The following is a 24,194-nucleotide window of genomic DNA, read 5'->3' as shown; positions in this document are numbered from 1 at the left end:
GAAGAAGCACCCATTTACAGTGGTACCTCGGGTTAAATACGCTTCAGGTTGCAGACTCCGCTAACCCAGAAATATTACCTTGGGTTAAGAACATTGCTTCAGGATGTGAACAGAAATCGCGCAGCAGCGGGAGGCCCCATTAGCTAAAGTGGTGCTTCAGCTTAAGAACAGTTTCAGGTTAAGAACGGACCTCCAGAACGGATGAAGTATGTAAACAGAGGTACCACTGTATCAGCTAAGTGATCCTGAATAAGCACAATAAGAGTAAAACACCTTTTACTTCTGGAATGTGCAACCGGTGAGTTTCACTGTATTCATGCAACTTGGAAGAAGATAACCACCAGGAAGACTACAGAGGGGCCTCTCATGATGATAAATCAGTGGCGCCTCCCGGCTTGTGTGATACAGTTAAGCTAACTCAGCCACCCAGTTCCCTTAAAGAGAGGCACCACGACCCTTCACCTTGGCTACCAGGAGCCCCTCTTTGTCTAGACCCCTCATGTATCACTCTGGCCTGCTTCTAATGGGATCAGCATACTAGGAGGGGGAAGAGGGAGGACTGCAGTATGCTGGACCTCCCACCCAAATGGGGTTGAGCTAGATGACCCTCGTGGTCCCTTCCGACTCTACAATTCTGTGGTTCTACGAGGTGTGGAGGGGACTCCATTTAGACTCCTTTCTTTAGTCATTTAGACTCTATATGTATACTTCAAATGGATGTTTCTAAGGGCTCATCCAAACTTCCTGGACCCTCGCCAGTAGCAAAACACACAAGGCGCCTGGCTAATTTCTAACACTGCAGATCAGTGGCCACCTTGGGGCCTCAAATTTCAGCAGTGCCTTATGTGAAACCAAAATTTTGTGCCCCTCCCTGCCTCTTGCCTCTCCTGGTATGTCCCACAGAGGAACTTACGGTCTGCAAATAAAAACATCCTGAAGGTACCAGGCCACAGAGAGGTTAGGCTGGCCTCAACTAGAGCCAGGGCTTTTTCGGCTGTGGCTCCAATCTGGTGGAACGCCCTGTCACAAGAGACTAGGGCCCTGCAGGATTTGACATCTTTCCGCAGGGCCTGCAGACAGAGCTGTTCCACCAGGCCTTTGGTCAGGGCGCAGCCTGACTCCCTCCTCTGGCAATCTTTACAGAACTTAAGCTTATGGTTGCCATCAATTTGATTTTAATTAATTTTTATAATGAAATGTTTTTAGAATGTTGCACTATTTTATTGTTGTTAGCTGCCCTGAGCCCGGCTTCGGCTGGGGAGGGTGGGATATAAATAAAATTTATTATTATTATATTATATTATTCCATTCTACATAATAGTTGTGGCATCCCAGAGGCTTCACACCCAGTGCGACCTAACCGGTCACACTCCCCTAAAGCGGCCTGTGCTGTGGCCTTCCTGACATTGATCCCACCGGTCCCAGCCAGCAGCATCAGTAGCTAAGGGTGACCGAAATTCAAGTCAAGCAACATCTGGAGGGACACAAGTTCCCCATGGCTGCATTAAATGCAACTCTGGGTCTCGACCACGGGTATGAAATTTACGGCATGTAATGCCCTAAGAGAAAACTTAATGAAAATGATTTACAGGTGGTACATGACACCAGTCAAGCTTGCAAAAAAATTATCATTTGCCCGAAAACAAATGTTGGAAATGTAATGAGACTGAAGGTACATTCTTTCACCTTTGGTGGACATGCCCAAGGATTAAGACATTCTGGAAGATGATTTATAATGAAATGAAAAAGGTATTTAAATATACCTTCCTGAAGAAACCAGAGGCCTTTCTCCTGGGCATGGTCAGCCAATTGGTGCCAAAGAAGGATAGAACTTTCTTTATGTATGCCACAACAGCAGCAAGAATACTTATTGCAAAGTACTAGAAGACACAAGATCTGCCCACCCGGGAAGAATGGCAGATGAAGGTGATGGACTACATGGAACTGGCGGAAATGACTGGCAGAATCTGAGACCAGGGAGAAGAGTCGGTGGAAGAAGATTGGAAGAAATTTAAAGTTTACTTACAGAAACATTGTAAAATTAAGGAATGTTAGAAGGATGCTGGAATGAAGTTATGTGGTTTTAGCAGAAATGTTATAAATGACTAAGTAAAAATGGATTGCTAATTGGTGAAAGAAGAGAATGTAAAATTACAGTATATTAAGATAAACTATTGGGATAAAAACAAAGATGGAAAGGATTTGCTGAAATATCTAACTGAACTAGAATACAAAAAAGGGAGGTATGAGGAGGTCAAGGAAACAAGTAAATGAAAGATAAGTTATGGGAAGGTTTGATTTGTTTTTTTTAACTGTTTGTATTTTTCTTTTTTGTTTGTTTTTTCTTTTTTCCCTTTGTAACCTTTAACATTTGAATAAATATTATTTTAAAAAAAAGAAAATAAAGTTCTCTAGAACTTAAAAAAAAATGCAACTCTGGGTCTCTCTCCCCCCTCGGCTATGGGGGGGTAGCAATTCACGCTGGTAACTGGGCAGGACCCCTAAGTGTCAAATGGGTCATGAGATTTATCCTTCACACACTTGGAACAGCCCTTGGGTGGGGCAGGGGAGACTTTCACTGGCAACTATGAATATTCCTGCCTTTGTAGGTTACAAGCTGTTTTCTTAACACGCTTATTAAAAGATGCCTGCCTCACATTCACTTTTTCAGGTATCATAATTTCGAGCAGTGCCTTCAAAACACATCAGAATTTGTTTCATGTGAGTAGTCCACAACATCCAGGCTCCTACGGGAGTCTGAGATGGAGACATCTTGCCTTCAATCTGGCCTCAAAGCCAACAATCCAATTCAGTGCCAGACAAGCTACAGGTGGGACAGAAAGGGCCAAATTCTAATCCAGCCTCAGTACAGTATAGAGCTGCTTACATGAACAGCAGCCAAGAATATCTTAAATCTTGCATGGTTCTTTAAATGCTTTTTAAAGGAAAAGAATATCTCACCTTGAGTGCACATGCAATCCTCTAGAAAAGACTGATTTAGACTTAATGGTTTTTTAAAAAAAACAGATGGCAAAGTATAGCACAGAATACCAGCCAGCATTCCAGCAAGTCAAGCTCCCTTTCCGACAGAAGCCGGAGCTGAATCACTCTTGGCTCAGAAGACGAGGAGGAGGACTGACAGTAGCAACCGAGAACATCTGGCTAAAACGGGACAAGCCACCGATGCAACAGAAATGAGGATTCCCAAGGAATCTCGCTCAAACTAGCAGAATCCTATTTACCAACAGCATCAGTTTACAAATTTTGCTGCCTGAAAGGGGTTTTTCGGTCCCCCATTCCTTGGCTGAAAATCCGTGTACTGTAATGAAAACTAACATAGCTGTGAGCGCCTCCTGGAGGCGTTTCAAATAACCCACAAACTTTCAACCAGAATACGGATTTGGAAGGATTCCGAGACCCGCTTAAGGATTCAACCGCACAGCAAAACATCGAGAGATGTATTTTCTATGAAACTAATGCTAGGGGTCTAAGCAAGTTCCTATCGCGTTTTCTTATAGCCCCATCCTTGGACGGGATCGAATCCTGCGCTGTTCCGATGCAAAGGTTGGCTTTGCGCGTGGCTCAACTTGAGGATTCGCTTGCCGCGAATGCCCGACCCCGCTGGAAGTTGCAAACGCTCAATTCGGCAAAGCTCGCTCGGATCTGGAAGGTGGAACTACCCAAACCGTCGGTTCCCTCTCTTCCCACCCGCAGCCGGGCAAGACTGAGCAAGCAATGGGGGAAAATGCGCAAAGTTGGGAAACCCAGACCTTTGGCTAATGGAGCTTTTAAGCGGTGTGTCGGGTGCGGGGCGTTTGTTTTTGTTTGGTGTGTCTTTTTGTGCTTTTGTATTGTGAACCGCCCTGTGATCCTCGTGTGGCGGGAGGTGTGGGAAGTTAATAAATAGTAATAGCAGTAATAATGATAATAATACCTGTGCCGATGCAGCCAGAGCCAGAAAGCAGCCGCTCACCGCCAGGAGCCCCCAGGAGCCTGGCATCCCGCGCGCCACCGGAGAGCAAAGTTGGAGACGCTTCGGGGCTCCGAGCAAAAGTCACGTCGAATAAAAGGAAAGCGCCAAGGAAACCCGATGGCTAAGATGGGGAACCCCGGAAGCAAGTTGCTAGTCCCTCCCAAGGCCGATCCCACGAGCAGGTCTGGGCTTCTTCTGCGGGGAAGAATCGGCGCAGGAAAGAAACGAGACCCTGCGGCTGCGGCGGCTTCGGGTCCTTTCAGTCTTTCTCCTCCGGTCGAAAGAAAATGCTGCTGCTGCTGCCCAAAGCCTAGCCAAGGGAGACGCACAGGTGCGTTCAAGATGCTGCCCGCAGAGGCGCGCAAGTGCGCTGAGCGCCAGCAACGCGCGTCCGGCAAGCAGGTGGCGGCTGCGGGTGCGCGCGTTGCCTCTCCGGCTTTCTCCTTTCCTAGACGCGAGGCGCGAAATCCGGGTTTAGGATTCCCCCGCGGCGGGTTTTCCTCTGCTAGCAATTAGCCAGCCTCCCGGGATAAGAAAGGCGACCCTGTCCGGGATCGGGAAAGCCCTGGCCGAGGAGTGCCGAGTAAACGTAGAAGTCAAGGGATACGACCTAAGAGGATGGTAGGAATAAAATGGGCAGCGCGCACCATGGAGAGGCGCGTAAAGACGCAGGCTCCCCTGCAAGGAGCCCGCTGGATATCACATGAGCAAGGCTGCCTCTCCACCATCCCTTTGGGGGGTACTATGGGATCGTGGGTCTCTGCGAAGGCGGGCAAAGCTGGAGTGGAGGGTGGGCAACACAGGAGTCCTAGAAAAAGGAGCACAGGAGCAAAACAAGTGCAAAATGACTGCGCACTGGGCCAGGGGAAAACCCGAGCTTTTGTGTGTGTGTGTGTGTGTGTGTGTGTGTGTGTGTGTGTGTGAGAGAGAGAGAGAGAGAGAGAGAGAGAGAGAGAGAGAGAGAGAGAGATTTTGTTTTATGGCAGTGCCGGATTTACCTATAAGCTAAACAAGCTGTAGCTTAGGGCCCCACTCTCCTGGGGGGCCCCCAAAAAAATAAAGGGGGAAAAACTGGATGTACATTTCCAAAATATAAGATAAAATAAATATTACTTTGATAAAATACATATTTTGTTATGTGCAAATGGCTTTAGATACCTATCAGATCCATAAATTACCATATAGCATATATTCAACACAAAAAACAGCAACAATTTGTTGTTGACAAAGGACAGCTGGACATATGAAGGTCCCATTACCTTCAGTTGCTTAGGGCCTCATCAAACCTAAATCTGGCCCTGGTTATGGGGTCAGAAGTGGTTAACTGACCAGGAAAGAGATCTTGGAGTCTTCCTAGATGGCTCAGTTTAAACATGTGGCACCTGTGAAAAGGGTAAATTACATGTTAATGTAATTTACAGCCAACTTGCTTCTCCAGCATTCATCCTGATGGGCTTACGTGGTGGTTAGCCTAGGTCCAGTCCTTGCTTAACTGGTTCATATGACACTGAGCATTCAGCCGGATTTGGTTGTGAGGTGTTTACACGTCTTCCTGCCACCCATCACATGCTTTTCAATGCATTTCTTCATTACCTTCCAAACCACCAAAAGTCCAGGAATTTTATTTTTTAATGTTGGGTAGAGTTTTAACAGGTGCATAGAATGGCAACTAAAATGGAACAAGTCCCTTATGGGAAAATTTAAAAGGGTTTAAAACTTCTTAGTTTGGTGGCATACAAAAGATGAGCAAGTTAAATCTGTAATGAAACACTGGGTGAGAGAGATCTGTGGCATAATATCCAATTTTCAGATTGGAAAAAGTTATGGAAAACTGACTTAAAATTCATGGCTTGTTATACACTGAAAGAAAATTATATGGAAATGATGTACCAGTGGTATTTGACCCCTAGCAAAAAGGAACGCGGGTGGCGCTGTGGTCTAAACCACTGAGCCTTGGGCTTGCCGATCAAAAGGTTGGCAGTTCGAATCCCCGCAATGGGGTGAACTCCCGTTGCTCAGTCCCAGGTCCTACCAACTTAGCAGTTCAAAAGCATGCCAAAAAGTGCAAGTAGATTAATAGGTACCGCTCCGGCAGGAAGGTAAACAGCGTTTCCGCGCACTGCTCTGGTGTCGGTGTTCTGTTGCACCAGTATTTGTCCAGTATACCTAAAGGAGCGTCTCCACCCCCATCGTTCTGCCCGGATGCTGAGGTCCAGCGCCGAGGGCCTTCTGGCGGTTCCCTCATTGCAAGAAGCAAAGCTACAGGGAACCAGGCAGAGGGCCTTCTCGGTAGTGGCACCCGCCCTGTGGAATGCACTTCCAGCAGATGTCAAAGTGATAAACAACTACCTGACATTCAGAAGACATCTTAAGGCAGCCCTGTTCAGGGAAGTTTTTAACGTGTGATATTTTTTGGTTTCTATGGAAGCCGCCCAGAGTGGCTGGGGAGGCCCAGCCGTATAAATAATAAAAAATAATAATAATAATAATAATAATAATAATAATAATAATAATAATGTATTATTATTATTATTATTATTATTATTATTATTATTATTATTATATCATATGTGGTGGTCATGTAAGGTAATAAAAGCATTCTGGGAAATGATATATAATGAACAACACTAGAAGGTTTATTATTAGGAATTATAGGTACCAAAGGAACAGAAAAGACTCATGTACGTGACAACAGCCGCATGGATGTTATTAGCCCAAAGATGTAAAGAAGACAAAGTCCCTGTCAGAGAGGAATGGCAAATTAAGCTGTTGGGAGTCCGCCAAAATGGCAAAACTCAGGAAACCAAGACAACAAAAACTTTAAGAATGGGAAAAAATTTAAAATTGAACTACGAGACCACTGCAAGCACATAAAAGCATTAGCAGGATTTTAATAACACTTGTAACGTAACCAACACTGTGGTTAATCATCATAAAGTCTTAAATTATGTATGGTCTGGAAAAAGGAGAGCTGATAAGTTTTTCTCCCTCATAATATCCCCTGGAGTCATCCAATAAAGATGAATTTTGGGGAGATTTAGGACAGGAAGTGCAGTACACCTCCGCACAACACAGTTAAGATGAAATTTGTGACCACAAAGATGGCTGCCATATTACTTCAAAAGGAGATTAGACAAATCCATGGAGAATAACTCTCAATGGCTTCTAGGCATGATGGTTATCACAGAGGGAGACCGTGGGCCTCTGAATACCTGCTGCCAGGAAGTAGAAGCAGGGAGAGTGATACTGCCTAGCTCCCAATTTCCTAGAGGCATCTTGTGGGCCACAGTGGGAAACAAGAATGCCAGACTAGATAAACCTTTCACCTGATCCTGCAAGGCTCTTTATCTTCTCCTACTTCAAGATAAAATTATATCCCTGCTTCAACTGCAAGCCAACCTCTTAAGATGGAAAGATCATTATAGAGTCACCTAATTAGTGGCATACATTCCAACAGAGGGTTGACTCCTTATTAATGCAAACGATGAATGTTTAATGCAAAAGTCTCTGCAAACTTCAAAGGTGTCTGTGACAGGCTCTGATTTTGACTTTGGAGTGAAAATGGTATATGAGATCAAGCGACATCAGAGGCCTTAGAATACATATATCTGCACATTCTGCTACCGGAAACTTTCCTAATTGAAGTGAAAATAAAGGTCACCCTCAAGCATATTGCTAGGGACGCGGGTGGCGCTGTGAGTTAAACCACAGAGCCTAGGACTTGCCTATCAGAAGGTCAGGGTTCGAATCCCCATTGCTCCCGTTGCTTGGTCCCTGCTCCTGCCCACCTAGCAGTTCAAAAGCACATCAAAGTGCAAGTAGATAAATAGGTACCACTCCGGCGGGAAGGTAAATGGCGTTTCCGTGCGCTGCTGTGGTTCGCCAGAAGCGGCTTAGTCATGCTGGCCACATGACCCGGAAGCTGTATGCCAGCTCCCTCAGCCAGTAAAGCAAGATGAGTGCCGCAACCCCAGAGTCGATCACGACTGGACCTAATGGTCCAACATCTGGAGAGTCAAAGGTTCCCCACAATTGTTTCAAAATCCACATTTAGGAACCCTAGAGCAGTTGTCTGTAAAGAAAACTCCCACTGGCTTTTTGTTCCCACGTGATTTTTCATTACAGTCACTAAGACTTAAGATACGTTAAGGGCAGAATGGAAAAGTTGAGATTTTGTAATATACAGTGGTACCTCCGGCTATGAACAGGATCCGTTCCAGATGCCCAACCGTATCCTGAAATCTTCGCTTGTTCTGTGCATGCATGCGGTGCTGTAGAGCGCTTGCATGCATGCGCGCAGAGCACTTTTGCGCATGCGGCAAACCCACTTCTGCGCATTTGCAACCCAAACGTCCACTGTAATGGTTAGGGTTTTTAGTGCACACAAAAGAAAAGCAAATTAGAAAGAATCTGCTTATATATTCAATATGCTAGTTTGCAGACATGTGAATGGCTCCAAGTATCAAACGTCAGCATCAAAGTACAGCTTTTTTCTGGAAATCATGGCTCAGAATTACCTGGCACTTCGACATTTGCACATTGGTGAAGAGCATGCAGCTATGGCAACATCGAATGTCAAGTCCTAAAGCTCAGTGGTGGCTTCTGTCCAGAAGATGAGGTGGTGGCATAAACAATCCATACAGATGCATGAACATTTACATTTAAAAAAATGCATATAGACATTTCCAAAATATGTTTACACATTTCAACACAGAAATGAAAGAAAACAGTATCAAATATAATGGTTGACGTAGTGCCTTTGCACACCGGAGTTGCTTTGTTCACCGGAGTCCATCTTAAGGCAGAGAGTGAATTGTTAGTAGGTCCAAGAGCGTTTGGTATGGCAAATACATCGTTGGGACGTTCCATCGACTGTGGGCATCCTTCAGCAAAAGTTTGATGAGCAAATAAAAGAGCTCAGACAGATGAAACGGTGAATTTTGAAAGTGGACCAGAGAAGGATGAAATGGGAAGTGGAATTAAAGAGGACACAGAGACTTCGGAGAAAAATTGGGACAAAGGATTGCCAGAACAAGAGCGTGAAATGGCAGCACTGGTGGCAACAGATTGTGACATTCAAATGTCCTTTGCTTTTGTCATAGATACTAGAGAAAAATAGATCTGATGTCTGTATACTAGTGCCTAACATAGGATTCACCCACCTGGTGGCCTGTCCAGATGTTTTGGAATACAATTACCACCAGACTGGAGGTTGGCTTAATGCATCATTTCATTAGTTAAAATTAACTTTGTGTCAGGAAAGCCCTTAAGGCTAGATTCTTACAAAGATTTTGACATGTGTTTTTTTTACAGTTGCCATCCTTGTCTGCTTCATAGAGGCTGTCAAGCAGAAATACATTTTGATGTTTTAAAGCATTCTGTAAATACTTTTCTCAGAAGTAACTGACTCATATTTTAATATGTCTGTACTGTATCTGTCAGCACCCACACAAACTACAAGTGTACATTTTTTAAAATGAGTATCATGTTCTGGTTATTACAGTGGCACCTCCGGTTGTGAACAGGATTCATTCCAAAGTCCAGCCGCATCCCGAGGAATTTGCAACCAGAGGACCGCTTCTGCGCATGCGCATTGTGCGGTTTAGCACTTCTGCGCATGCGTGCGCAGTGAAACCTGGAAAAATACTTCGTATCCTGAAGTTTATGTATCTAGAGGGATATGTAAGTGGAGGTACAATTGTACAAGCAACTCAGGTTCTTGCACCCCAGGAGTTAAGCCAAACCCCATCTGTCCGAAGTAGATTGTCACACAGAGACAGTAATGAAATAAAAGCTGCAAGGTACAGTAGGTACTCTTTATTTCCTGTCTATGTACAATTTAGTAAATGAAAGAGCCAACATAATTAGTTTAGCATGACAATATCATAAAAATACATCCATAACCAACGTAGGGTACAAATATATACATTATGATACATTAAATAAGTGCTTTCAATATAGTTTACAGCTAGTGTGCGGTATTTAAAGAGATTGATTCTACTCCTTCCCCATTTTGTGGCATCTTAACACAAATGCAACATTCCCCCTGGGCCTCAACTGTTCATACACAGTACAATGCCAATTCCTGCACATTCCAGAGAAGCATGGCCTGCCATTTACAGACTGAACTATACAGACAATAACATAAAAAGGCCAAAAAACTTCAAACAAAATCAAATGACCCATTCTTATTTTCCCCAACAAAACAACAGTTAACAGAACACGTCTGCTCAGTAAGTTGTAGACAGTTATTTTACTGTTACGGAGTCATATGTGGGATCCACATGGCAAGATTAAAAGGAACCTATTGCACCGTCCAAAACTTGAACACTGTACAACATAAATGCTTCTAGAAAATACTGCTGTGCTAGCACCTGATTTTTACCCCCCCAAAAACAGGCCAGGAATTTCATAATAACCCGTCAAGTTTCAGGCGCTTGGCACTAAAGGTTTCAGGCCTGTTCCCGTTGGGACAGGTAGGCTGTCCTTCAAAATCTCCTTGCAGCAATAGAAGTTAAATGCATAACAGGAAATATTTAACAACACTCTACATATAGGAAATGCAGATGGTCAGTACTGGAGAACGTGAAATGGAAAGGCCAATTTAGAAAAGAAAAGAAAAGCTAACCTAGCCAAACTCAGCTGCTTTGTATTTAGTATGTTCCCATGATGATGCAAAACCCCAGCCCACCACTTCTTAGCAAAAGTTACAAAAAGAGGCCGTCAAGTTTCAGCTGTTTGTCCATCCTCAGCCAGCAATGATTGCGCTAGTGACCAACCTTCGTCCTAGAGAGATATTCATTACAGACTCTGTGTGCAAGTGTCTGCTTATGTGTACAACAGAGTGAACAATGCTATAGTCAGGGATCACGTTTTCAATGCTGTATGCTAAAAAACATACCAAAATACACTGGGAAGAAAAGATGAGCTGGACCTCTTGCCTTGGCGTGTTACGTTTCTCCCTACAGGGTTTGGTTTTTTTAACATGGACACGCTGTGAAGTTAGACAGCCGCCAGCTCATCTTCAGTCTGAGGTGATACTATTTCAGGATTCCACCATCACTTTCTGTTGTGTGTGCAGACCAGGCCTCTGAATCAATCTCTCTCACACTATGCATTTTAACAAATCCATTGAATGCTCCCAAGTCTTGCCCACAAAAGCTCTATCCAAAGGCAGCATCCGAACAACCAGCAGTATGTTACTTGTCAGGATAAGACCATGGAAATGCTCCAGGAACCCTGCTCCTCTCTCTCAGAGCAGGTTGCCCTGGCTGTAACCAGCACACATTTTCAGACACGGGAAGAGCTGGAGAAAATGCTTTTCATTGGTGAAGTCAATGCGATGAGAGACAAGTGCCTCTCGCATGCCATATCCCTGCCTTTGCAATCAAAGATAGCTTGTCTTCCTCCTCCTGCCCTCAAAGGACTTGCCATTTGATTCTTCAGCACAACCACTAAGCTAATAGCAACACACACCTGACTTGGTCAGCATTAAGCAGAGGTCTGCTTCTTCGGCTGGAACGAGACATCATTTGGCCACATTTCTGCTCTATTCACATGTGAAGTAGAACCTTCTCTACATGAATTGGAGCATGCAGAGGGTGGGAGATGACAAAGCCAGGCCTTTCCAACTCAACTCAACTTGCAGCCCTCCAACAGTTCAAATAGTTTTCTACCAGCCCAGCTCTTAGAGAAAAGGCATACCACAGCCATCCTGAGCTTCTCATACGAACAGGATCAAAATATGAATGAAATAAACTGTCCTGCAACACGCAGCCCGGCCCATAACAAATATAGTTGTAGCATATAAACCTGCCAGTTACCAAAACTATTTTGGAAGCAGCTCCCCCCTCCCAGGAAGGTGACTTTGTTCTTGAAAACTCAAGCAGCAAGTCAACCCCGACTTTAACATTTATTCTGGCTTGGTGTTAATACTGCTAATTAAACTAGAGACTTGGATGGATGACAGCATCTTTCTTAATTAAGGAATGTTTTCAAAGCACTCAAAGCTGAAGGTCAGCAGAGAAATAGGGAATGTAAAAGCGGCCGAAGCTCAGCTACAATTCTCATTTATTGAAACTGGTTATCAGGTTTCATATATAAGGTCTTACAACTGCAGACTCGAACAAAGCAAAATAATACAATGGCTGGAAATCAAATTAAGAGTTGGACCGTTCCTCCAAGGTGTACACTGGGGGGGAAAGAAAACCCACACAATTCCCCAATCTGATGCCCTCCAAAGTTTTGGAGTACAACCCCCTGAATATTGGCCATGCCAGCTGGGTTCTGATGGGTGCTGGTAGTGCAGAACATCTGGGGCAGACCAGTTTGGGGAAGGCTGTAACAGGCCAGCGTACACCCCAGATATGACAGCTCTGTGCTTTCATTGTCAACCTAAGCCAGAACTAAACTCCTAACTGATGTACAGAGGTCAACGTTCTCACCCTATACGCCTGCCTGGCTTAATGGATGTGCTTTTAAGATGGCTTCTTGGCTTTCAACAGAGAACTCTGCCCACTTTACATGATACAGGGGGTCACATATATTGAGGGGGGGGGTTACAGGGAGGTAACGCAGCAGTGCTGCTTATTATGGCCATAGACTTTTCACTCATAATGGTTTGTAGCCAAAGGGTTGGGAAACCCGGAGGATGCTGGGACGACAACTCCCAATGTGGCTGAGCACTGGCCATGCCAGCTGGAGCGGATGGGGTCATAGGGGAACAATATCTGGAGGGCCAAAATCCTCTCCATCCTTGCTTTGGGGAATCCTGCTGCAGGGAGAAGAGGGACTATAAAGGTAAACTAATCTCAGCCATTGCATACAATCTGTGCTCAAACCAATATTCCAGACAACTATTAAGGTTCGGGGACAATGTCCGCCGTGCCTCCTTAACTACAACACACCCTTATTTTTACTGGCCGTTATTATGTAGAAAATAAAGTAAATGTTTCCTATTTACAAAAAAACTAATCGTAAGTGCTTATTCTCAGGTAGCAAAAACACCCCAATCTCCACATACCTACGGCTGACTCACACCATCTAAGTTCAGCTGTTTGTTCAGAGCACCTAGTGTCAAAGGAATGATTGTTTAATCAGCCAGGTCTGTTTACACAACCTGTGTGTGTCCAGTAGAGAGACCCATTATGTTCTACAAAATGGTGCTGAAATGAAAAACCAAACCAAGCCAGGGAGAAGGACACTACAGGCTTGATTCTTTAAGGCAGCCATTTAAAGGGGGGAGGGGGAGTACTAACGAAAAACAACAAAGTGCAACTCGTGGATGGGGGAGAAGGTCTTTTCAATACACAAATGCAGTAGCTAGTCAAGGACCTTCTTCTGGAGAAAATTTGTTATGCTAGTGTATTTCATTTGAAAAGAGGGCAGCTCTATTTACCGCTGTACACTAAAATCCAAGCTGCCATTACTGATGTTGCCCTTCAGTAAAATATTTGACTGCCAGGAAGTTTGACACCATTAAAAGAAAAGCAAGGCTTCAGATGATGGGAGTGGAATGATGATAAAATCCTCTAATACTGCTCATGGAAACCTGCAAAATAACATCAGTGCATAACAGAGAGAAGACGCAATAATAACGCTTAACAGAAAATCAACCCTCATGACAGCAGCGGCATTCGTAAGAGATGTACAGAGCTCCTCATGATTGTGATGCTTTTAAAAGAGACTGTAATATCCTCACTGCAACAAGCTGCAACAGTCTGATTTGGGGACAACATGCCCACTGTTATTTCCTATTAAGACACTTTATTCTGTGGTGCAAGAGCCTTCCGTGTAAGACGTCATCACGAACTCCAGTGGGATTTACCGTAATCTGTGGAAGGCTCACCCTGGCCGATCTATTTGATGGGATCGCCTGTGTCTTTCCAAAGACAGAGTCCCGCTCAGATTCTGAAGACTCTCCTCCGGCCTCTTCCGTTAACATTCCAGCACCTAAAGTGCAGGCTTGCTTCTTTTGATACGCCAGTTTCTGCAGGCAGTGGCTGAAGATCTTTTAGCTGCTACTGAAGACACTGAGTTGGGGGCTGGACGTGTGAAAGGACAGCCTTCGCTCGAGTTCTTTACTAATTAATCAGAAGGCGGCTCCCATCCCATCCCCTGAGGAGGTGCCTTACCTTAGCAGTTCAGGCCCAGCCCTGTCCAGTGATCTGGCACCATCAAAAAATACTTGTCCATTGCTTCACAAAACCTCGTCCGGTACAGTTCTGGAGATACTACTGTTGGCATCTTACCTAATTTACGACAGAGAAAAAATTGTCTTAGAAATTAACTTTAGGAATAACTAATCTGTTGTATACATCACAAGTTATGGGTTGTACCCCAGTGGAGAATTGCAGAATATTCTTCCCCCTCCCCCCCCCCACCTAAATCTGTTCTGGGTTTTCCCTCAGGAGCTGATGAGTGCAAAATGTTCAGTACTGCCCAGTCTTTAGATTCTCTTTGACAAGGGGCTTGCCAAATGCAAGACCTCATGTTATGAGGACTGTAAAATCCACATCAGCAGGGCAAAAATCCCAGAGGATTATACCTCTGCTCTCCGCTCTCCACCCCATTTAGAGAATATATATTCTTAGGCTGCAGGCAACAGCCATGCCTAAGAAATATCTTCTGCGCTTTACATAATTGCCATCTCTATCAAACAGAGCTAAGTATCCAATCATTTTTAGCAGCATGACATTTCGAAGCACTGTGCTTCTGCTCAAAGGTTATGATGTCACATTGACAGGACGGGACTTCCAAGGAAGTATTTAGGACCAGCCAAGGAAAGAATTCTAATAAGCAAATTTATTCCTCCACCCCACCCCCACCAGGAAAGGAGATCTACGGTATCTTCCAAACTGTTTTGATAATGCTCCCAAGCCAACATTTGAAGTAACGGACCTGGATGAGTGTTCAAATTATTTGTGGAGGGAGAGATATGGGGACCCTTAATCGAACCCTCAAGTCCCATATTCCAACTTTCCTTCTATTTCATTCACAAGACCTCTCTGGAACCCACATCTTTTTTCTCCTTTTTTTGGGCGGGGGAGAGAGACAGAGACAGAGACAGAGACAGAGACAGAGACAGAGACAGAGACAGAGACAGAGAGAGAGAGAGAGAGAGAGAGAGAGAGAGAGAGAGAGAAAGGACTAAGAGTAATGGGTCTGGGCCTCTTGCTCCCCCTCCTTAGTAATCTGGTGAAATGACATAGCCCCCGATTTCAAAACAACTACACCAAAGTGGTTTTGAACACCAAAACTGGTACTAGTGGAAGAACTAGGAATATTTATTCTTAATGGAAAAATAAAAATAAATTCAGGCCCTTAAATGTTACCCTTAAGAATGTATTACTTAAAAGGGTTATCCAGCATTTGGCACTATATAGGGACGCGGGTGGCGCTGTGGGTAAAACCTCAGTGCCTAGGACTTGCCGATCATATGGTCAGTGGTTCGAATCCCCACGGCGGGGTGAGCTCCCGTCTTTCGGTCCCAGCTCCTGCCCACCTAGCAGTTCGAAAGCACCTCAAAGTGCAAGTAGATAAATAGGTACCGCTTTATAGTGGGAAGGTAAACGGCGTTTCCGTGTGCTGCGCTGGTGCTGGCTCGCCAGAGCAGCTTCGTCACGCTGGCCACGTGACCCGGAAGTGTCTTCAGACAGCGCTGGCTCCCGGCCTCTTAAGTGAGATGAGCACACAACCCTAGAGTCGGACACGACTGGCCCGTACGGGCAGGGGTACCTTTACCTTTATATATATATAATATATATATATGGTTGCATATTTATACTTACAGGAGAACTGGAATAAGAGGCGAAGGGGAACAAATTACAGTGTATGTATTGATAGCTAAGAATTAAGACTCACCTTGTCCTCCTAAAATGCCTGTTGACTTAACCACCATCTCAAGCTTTTTGTCCCAAGTAAATGTGCGAATGTAATCTGTAACAAAAAGATAAGTAGCATGGGTGAGCTACAGAGGTTTTGATGCTCCACAGAATCGGTACCATTAACAGTCTTTACCCTTCACAGTTCCCTCTATATATATGTCACCATCTCTCCGCACCTTCTGCAATGCTATTCACCCATATCATTTTCAAGCTCATTGCCTTGATGCACCGAGGGAATGTGGCGTATTCCTGGGAATCCCAGGAACGCAGTTTACCCCTCACAGCGCTACGCTACAGTTCCCAGCACCGTGACCACAGTTCCCAGGATTCTTTCGAGGAAGTGGTGCAGTTTAATCGTGTGCTGTGCATGGGATCTGAGTCTGCTGTGTGGAGCAGCTCCCATGTCCAGGCAGCCCCAAGCGGACTCCGCGTGGTACCTAAATGATGGGAAGATCTTCTCGCACGGGCAGCCACCCCACGGGTTTTTGGGGTCGAAAGGTTACGTACCAATAATCCCAACCACAAGTTCGTCGGAGGTATCATCCCGGCCCACAAGAAGAGAATAATCAATGATGAGATGGCTGGAAAGGAAATGGGAATCACTGTGGATGGAAGCCTTGAGCACGGCCTTGGAGTGAGAACGGATGTACAAGGGGTTGTCCCGCACAAGTTTCAAGAGGTTTTCATCCAGCAGAACAACATCGCAGCTCTCTTTCCCTGTGTCCGTCTTCACATTCCTGTTCCGTAAGGAGCCTTTCAGGTCAAAAACCTAGCAGCAGAAGAGACAGCAGGTTTTGGTAAACCACGGTTTATCCTGTGAGGTGCCTCCTGTTTTGCTCCTCCCCCACTGTGAGCAGGAGCATCAAACCATGGTACTTGGCTCAGTGGTGGGTCTCAACAGGAAAAGTGCCTTGTCTCGCTCCAAACCAGGCTTAGTAAGCCAAGAACAAATCTTGGCTGCAATGAAGGAGCAAAACAGGCAGCAATCTCTGTGTTCACAGTAAACTAGAAACTGTCGTTTACTGTGACAGGGGGAGTTCGAAATGACTTCCCTCAGAATAATGTCTGAAACTCCCATTGTTCTAGGCGCATTTTGTGACAGGAGATTTCATCAGCGCAAGCCATTTCTGAGCTCTGGGCGCAGTGCTGTGCCTAAGATTTCAGATTAAAACTGCGGAGTGGAAGGAAAGGAGGACCTTCTCCTGCCTCCCCACTTCCAGTTATTCTCTGAAGACTGGAGAAGAGACCCTCTTCAGAATATTAGGGGGGTGGGCCAGGGAAGGGGAAGACCATGCTAAAATTGAACATAATATTTTAGCTGCAGTTCACATTTTCAGCTTTGTGTTCTTATTATTAAAAAATGCACCTAGACATTCCGTTGTTGCGCCCATAACCTAGGTTTAAGGTGCCATTTAGCTTTCATGTCTCAGTTTATAACACTGCCTCAGAATGGCAGCACTCCTAGGGCAACAGCAGTTGGTTAACTTAATAAGGGAAGTCCCCCAACTTCTCACTACCTTAATCAGGGAGGGAAATAGAAAGGTTTGTTACACAGAACTATTTTATTGAGAAATTCATTAAAAAAATTAATATCTATTAGTAGGTCTACTGCTATTATCAGTATTATCGCAAGTCTCTAAACTAGCACCTCAAACTGCTTTCCCTCAGTATCAGAGTGGGTGAAGTTAGAGTGGGTAGTGCCCTGTTGGCATCAATTTGCCTTGAGAGACAATGGAGTGTGCCTTCGGGGGTGAAATTAAACCTCTGGAGAATCCCAGCGGCTGCACACCATGGTCAAACCTCTGCACAGCTGCAGATGCATGAACATGGGACTTAAAAAGTAACGCCAGCAGCCTCTGGTCTTCCAGCCACAAAACGAAAAAAGAGCAGAGAAATATAACCATTTCTCATGGTAATTCCAAGCCTGGCATACACTAAGAAAAGCATCTGACAGAAGAGCAGGGAGATTCCTCACCCCCCGTTAGGAATTCAAGCCACTGCTATCTTAATTTCATACAAAATATATAATGTGTGTGTGTGTGTGTGTAGAGAGAGAGTGGGAATATGCTGGCTGCCACATACTGAAGTTTAAGGAACTCAGAACAGCCATTTGGAAGGAAATGCAGGATCCTAGCTACTACTAGCAACCAATTTGTATTGTTTCGCTGTCCTCAGGGTCAGAAGTAGCTTTCAGATTAAGAGCAGAGAACTGCTTGCGAGGGGCGGGGAGAGATATATTTTCCCCTGGGACTATGAAGCTGTGTCTGCTTACATGAAACAAGGACTTATTCCATGTACGCACATGTGCATGTTGGAGGTCACAATGCTGTGAGGAGGTATGGCTGGCCCTCAAAGCCAAGTGACTGGTGTAAAACCTTTGGAGGAGGAAGACGGACAAAGTCCAATGCAAATAATGCAGGCAAGTGCAGAACAGCTCCATGTGTAACTGTCAGGGAACTGCCATCGTAGCCAGAGGCGGAGGGAAGGCTCCAGAGGGATGCCGGAGAGGGTCCCAGCAGGGAGAGAGGCAGCCCATCTGCTGGGGAAGGAAATCAGCGTAGCACCAGTGGAGAAGGGGGGCAGATGGGGGAATTGGCGAGGGGGCTCCAGGACTCCTTGCTGGAGACCAGCGGGGAGAGCATGGGTACTCCGCTGCCCACACCCTCCCTGCGCAGAAGACTTCCGCGCAGGGAGAGTAGGAGGAGACTTGGTGTCAAAGAACTTCTTTGCTGGAAGAAGTTCAAGAAACGCCCACTGACGGATTCTGCCAGCAATTGAGACAACCACGGGTGAGAGGCTGTCCAGACAGAAAGGGTTCACCCAGGTAGCCCAGCCAGGTGTGGCGACAACTTACGCACGAGCAACCCCTAGAACCATTACAGTAACCAACTGCTGTTAGCAGCTTTGCCACCTCTCCTAATGCAAGAGTTTCCAACGCAGGGGCAAGCTTGCCACTTTGCCAGTGAGCCTTTTCTCACCTGAGCCATCTTTCTGCCATAGAAGAGGTTTTCCATGACCAACAGGTCAAGCTTCTTCTCCGTGTTGTTCTGAGAGTTCTTGTAACCAATCCGGTAAACCCCAAGAATCTTGGCCAAAGCCGTTGGCTTCTGAGATAGAAGAGACAGTTGATTTGCCGAGTGAAAAGTTGTTCCTGTTTCAGCTCACAAATGAAATGCACCTAAATACGTACAGCACTGTCGTGAAATTCCTTGCGGTGCTTTCAGCAGAAACGCTCAGAGTCCCAGGTTTTTCCCAGTGCAGTCTTTTAATGTGAGGTATATACAGGTGTTTACAAAAACAGTCCATACAGAGTACCTGCTCCTTAAGGCAAACGAATACTCTCCACACAGCATCACCACACCACAGCACAACCACCACAGCAACCACGCCCACTGTTAAACAGGCTTTCCTTTTTAAAACAGGTGACAGCCAATCACATTAATCACATTCCTGCTGAGTCACTCTGACCCAGCACTTCACAGAGTGTTGCATCATCCTGTTGAAGCCTGCAGTATCCAGTATCCTGCGAATTCCAAAAAGCACAGGGTAGGGATATGGGCAAGGAAGGATCTGCAGGAAGTGAATGTGGCCACTTTCTCTAGATTTGTCCTCCATGATCTCCGACAGCCATGGCAAACAGTTAGGAATGATGGGAGTTGTAGTCTAACAACAACCAAAGCCAGGCAGCAAGTATCAAGATTAATAAAGCCAAGGAAGAACACGTCGTGCCTCCTACCTTTTGCTGAACTGCGTTAGTGATGTACATGAAATAGTGTGGGGCGAAGTCTAGAAAGGACTGGACTTCAAGGCGAGGCATCTGCTTCAAGATAAATCGGTCATCTAGGGGAGAATGTGCATTGATGCATGATGTACTTTTAAAACAAACAAATGTCACTATGCAAAACTGTCTGGCCCTTTCACAAATCACCGTCTAAAGCCCAGTTCCGTGTGAAAACTATAGTTTCAGTTTTAGGTAGTTAGGATGTTAGCAGAGAGCTGGCTCAGAATGTACTGACCTTGCACAATTCTTTTTTTAAAAAAAAACATATTTTTTATTAAATTTTCTGTTTTACAATTTAAAATCTTCACTTAAACAACCTTAAAATATCAATCACTTCCCTTCTTCTCTTTCTGTGGTCCATTTTGCATAACACAAATCCCTGCATACTTTATATAAACTAGACCATTCAGTATTCCATTATTACATCCATCAAAACTTATTTACACTGTTGAATTATCTTAATGCTGCCCACGTCTTCAAAAGTACACAATTTCCCTCCTTATATTAAAATTAATATTTTTCAATCTTCTTTAAACATATGTTTTTATTGTTCTCTTATTTTATGGGTTAGGTCCGCAAGCTGCACTTATTTCATCAGTTTAAGTTGCCAATCTATTTTGGTTGGAACCTCGCTCATTTTCTATTTTTGGGCTAACAAAAAACAGGCCGTAGTAGCGGCATAAATAAATAACATTTTTTGACATCTGGGAAATTCCACCTGAATTATCCCCAACAGAAAGGACTCTGGTGGTTGTTTTTTTGGGAAAGTGTTTTTAAACATTTTTTTCAATTCATTATCAATTATTTCCCAATACTCTTTTACCCTTTTACAGGTCCACCACATATGAAAGAACATTCCCTCAACCTCATTACACCTTGCACAATTCATCCACGTGGAATAAAAGACAAGAGTAAGCGCTTACGCAAAGGGACAAGCGAGAGGCCAGTCACTTACCTTCAGTCACATAAAAAGCAGCTCCAGATTTGCCTCCCCGTGCCTGCCAGGGCAGAGAGTGAGAGAGGGAACGGATAAAATCTTCTTCGCTGCTCCCAAGTATCACTTCACGCATTCTGTGGAACTCTCCCGCATAGTAAATCCGGCAGTAGAACTTGGCATTGGCATCAGAGAATTCTGTGGAAAAACACGGAGGCAGAGAAGCCATGGAAGATCCATTTCCTAGAAGAGATGCTCACCCATATTTAAGGTCTCCTCTCTTCAAAATCCTTACATTCCTCCACCCTAACCTTGCCTACTCCAGTTGGTGGCAGATTCTCCTGCACGTCTGAGCCCCACAGGAACCCTCCGCTGGACGACCTTGTGTCCCTCTGGACCAGAATCTGCCACTTGTGCAGCTGGATCTTTGGTTCAGTCACTATATTCTACCACAATCTTCAGGTCTGCATAGTTTATATGACAATGACATGCAGCAACATATTTTCAGGAGCATCACAAATGTAGAACTGTAGAGACTGCAGCAAAAGCATTTCATTGAGGCTGCATTGTCGTGGCTGGAGTTTATCCAATTATTTGGCATGCCAAGCAACACAAATATCTACCGTATTTTCCGCTCTATAGGACGCAATTTTTCCCCTCCAAAAATTGAGGGGAAATGTGTGTGCGTCCTATGGAGCGAATGCAGGCTCCTTGGCTTCAGCGATAGCAATGCGAAGCCTCCGAAGCGCAGAGGGAGCGCTCCCTCCGCGCTCTGGAAGCTTCGCGTTGCTTTCGCTGAAGCCTGGAGAGCGAGAGGCATCGGTGCGCACCGACCCCTCTCGCTCTCCAGGCTTCAGGGATAGCCGCGCGCAGCCCCTCCAGCAGGGAGAGGCTGCACGTGGCTATGGCTTCTTTAGTCCCATGCAGCTTCTCCCTGCCGGAGGGGTTGCGTGGGGCTATGTCACAGGCCAAGGCAGCCAGCGGGATGGATCTCCCGCTGGCTGCTTTGGCTTCCTCTTTAGCCCCACACAACCCCTCTGGCAGGGAGAAGCTGCACGGGGCTATGGCTTCTTTAGCCCTGTGCAGCTTCTCCCTGCCGGAGGGGTTGCGTGGGGCTAATTAGGAAGCCAAAGCAGCCAGCGGGATCCATCCGGCAGGGAGAGGTTGCGTGCATCCTGTACGCTGCTCTTTGGGGCTGGGGGGGGGGGAAATAAGATTATTTTTCTTGATCCCCCCCCTTAAAAACTGGGTGCGCCCTATGGAGCGAAAAATACGGTAAGTGTAAAAGCTTGCTCTGAGCCTTCGTGATAAGGCAGCAAAAATATCTACATGCACCAATACAAATCTTTGCAGATCTCTATTCAGATAGCCCAATGCAGTGAGATGTGTGCATCTTAAAAGCCAATAAAAGCTTAGACTTCTTGGGTCACAGAATCATCTTATCAGGTGCCATATGGAAAGCCAGGCTGGCAAGTCACATCTTTCACTTGGATAGTGAGCAGTTCTGGCTGACTCAAGAATGCGATAGCAAGTCCTGAGCAAAGTCTGTTGCCGGTTTACAATACACCTCGGTCTCCTGATTCTGAGAGGCCACTGGGAATAAACAGCCCTGGTGCATAAGAAAGGGATGTCTTACAAAGCTATGCTTAGTTTGCAAGTGGCAAAAATAATCAACTTCTTATCCGAGCAGGCCACATCCACACCATAAATTTAAAGCACTATGATGCCATTTTAAACAGTCATGGCTTCCCCCCAAAGAATTCTGGGAGCTGTAGAGTTGTTGTTAAATTTCTATTCTGCTCACAGAGCTACAATTCTCAGTGTTTCCTGCATAGAGGGATTCATTGTTAAACTGCATTCGGAACTATAGCTCTAAGAGGGCAACAGCAGTCTCCTAATAACTCTCAGCACCAGGACGGGCTCACTCATGGGGCAAGGTGAGGCGACTGCCTCAGACTGCAGGATCCCCAGGGGCAGCAGATACAGCAGCCTTTTGGGCAACAGGAGGCACTGCTGACCTCCTCTCACCCTTGCTCCTGGTGTAGATCTTCACTCACCCCTTCTTCCCCGGCTGGGGTATGTGTGCCATTTCAAGGTTAGCCTCAGGTGCCAAAATGTATTGGACCAGCCCTCTTAGCACTCTTAACAAACTACATTCCCCAGGATCCTTTGCAGGAAGGCATGACTATTTAAAGCGGTAGCACAGGACTTTAAATGCATGGTGTGAATGTGGTCGTGATGTACTTTGAAACACCCCTGCCCCCTTTCAGATCTTTGTGGAACTCGGTTCCATGAAATACATTCAAGATTAGAGAGTGAATCTGTAATTCTGATCAACAAGGGACTTGTCAGAGGAAACGACGCATCAGCCTCTGCCTCTGCGCTCCCCGCTCTCAATTCTGGCTCCAAAACAGATTCCTACTTACGGAGTTCAACATGTGGATTTCCCAGCTGTTTCTTTTGTGCATCCCCTCCATCTGCTTCATCTAAAAGAGCAAACAGAAAATGGGACCAGGGATGCAACCTTTCAGTTGTTCTTGCAGGTCAACAGAGGCCCTATTATTCTCCAGCAAAAAGACACACTGACCATTTCCCAAACCTAAAACCGAAGACTGTTGCTAGATGCAGCAAAATTCAAAATGGGAAAAGAAAATGTGAAAAGGTATCAAGGAATGAAAGTCAGTGGGATTGTCGCTACAACATACCCTGCCATACACCGTTAATTAATTCAACAAATTATTCAAGAGATGCAACACATTTCAGGGTTCAGGGGTGTCAACCTTGTATTTTGTTTTACTTTTAAAGTTGATTCCCTCCCCATCTCGAGAAAAGGGAACTATAATGTCATTTGCAGAAGATGAAGGATCCGTTTAAGGAAGTGCAAACGAGAAGAAGACTTAAAACCTTGTACCTTGCGCCTCGGCACTTTGGTTTTCTCCCCCTTCTTTGCCTGTCTGCCCAACCTGATAGTAGGCACTGTCTGCTCCCCGCAAGGTCTCTTTTTTCTGAGAAGAGAGGTCAGGGCTCTTCCCTCCTGTACCACGGAAGAAGGACAGAACTCCATATGGCTTCTTTGCTATAACCAAAGTAAGGACAAAACATTTGGTGCAGCCCACTCCTCATTCATTCTGTCACAAAGCCAAATGAGGCCGCCCTAAGCCCACCCAAGACTCCCAGTATATCTAGGTTGTTGCAAAAGGCTCTTTGCAGAATTGCTGGGGGGAAGTGTTTTGCTCTTAAAGGCACTGCGGGCCTTAGGAAAAGTGTGTGTGTGTGTGTGTGTGTGTGTGTGTGTGTGTGTGTGGTTACCCACCAGAGACCTGAGATGAGACATAATCATCTGTAGCTGAGTAAGTCAAGGAAGTGGCTTTTTCACAATGCAGGTGTGAAATGAACATTGCAAATACCTAAAAGACTGGACTAGATTTAGCGGAACTAAGTAACAGGTGGGTAGATTCGGGCTGAATGCTAGGGGAAATTTCATGATGGCAAGAAGATCGTTCGAAAAGGTCACCTGCTACCTGTGGTTCAAGTTAAGTAGAACTTGTATTTAAAAACCATTTTTAAAAGCCTATTGCCAATCACTCCCCTGCACCACCAGTTAATCTATATGACCAGTGA

The 24,194-nt window shown here is 45.3% G+C and overlaps 2 protein-coding genes across 11 annotated transcripts in view; both read right to left on the bottom strand.

The window, feature by feature from the left end:
* The window catches only part of PTH2R (parathyroid hormone 2 receptor), a 38,313-nt gene extending 33,376 nt beyond the window's left edge, over nt 1-4,937 (bottom strand). For all 3 annotated transcript variants that reach the window (XM_083709509.1, XM_083709510.1, XM_083709511.1), the window contains exon 1: nt 3,935-4,937. In XM_083709509.1, coding sequence (XP_083565635.1) covers nt 3,935-4,000 — 66 coding nt within the window. In that variant the 5' untranslated portion in view covers nt 4,001-4,937. The remainder of the gene's footprint in view (nt 1-3,934) is intronic.
* A 4,838-nt stretch (nt 4,938-9,775) lies between these two features.
* PIKFYVE (phosphoinositide kinase, FYVE-type zinc finger containing) overlaps nt 9,776-24,194 on the bottom strand; it is a 97,347-nt gene continuing 82,928 nt past the window's right edge. For 6 of the 8 annotated variants that reach the window (XM_083702959.1, XM_083702963.1, XM_083702956.1 and 3 more), the window contains 8 exons: nt 23,485-23,649; nt 23,000-23,059; nt 20,595-20,771; nt 19,595-19,698; nt 18,837-18,965; nt 16,366-16,627; nt 15,836-15,910; nt 9,776-14,223 (listed from right to left, as the gene is read on the bottom strand). In XM_083702959.1, the coding sequence (XP_083559085.1) occupies nt 14,108-14,223; nt 15,836-15,910; nt 16,366-16,627; nt 18,837-18,965; nt 19,595-19,698; nt 20,595-20,771; nt 23,000-23,059; nt 23,485-23,649 (1,088 nt within the window). In that variant the 3' untranslated portion in view covers nt 9,776-14,107. The remainder of the gene's footprint in view (nt 14,224-15,835; nt 15,911-16,365; nt 16,628-18,836; nt 18,966-19,594; nt 19,699-20,594; nt 20,772-22,999; nt 23,060-23,484; nt 23,650-24,194) is intronic. The other 2 variants (XM_083702961.1, XM_083702958.1) reach the window with 1 other exon arrangement.

The sequence above is a fragment of the Podarcis gaigeae genome (assembly GCF_964106915.1).
Source record: "Podarcis gaigeae genome assembly, chromosome: 1".
Lineage (NCBI taxonomy): Eukaryota > Metazoa > Chordata > Lepidosauria > Squamata > Lacertidae > Podarcis > Podarcis gaigeae.
This window is presented reverse-complemented; position numbering and strand designations above follow the sequence as displayed.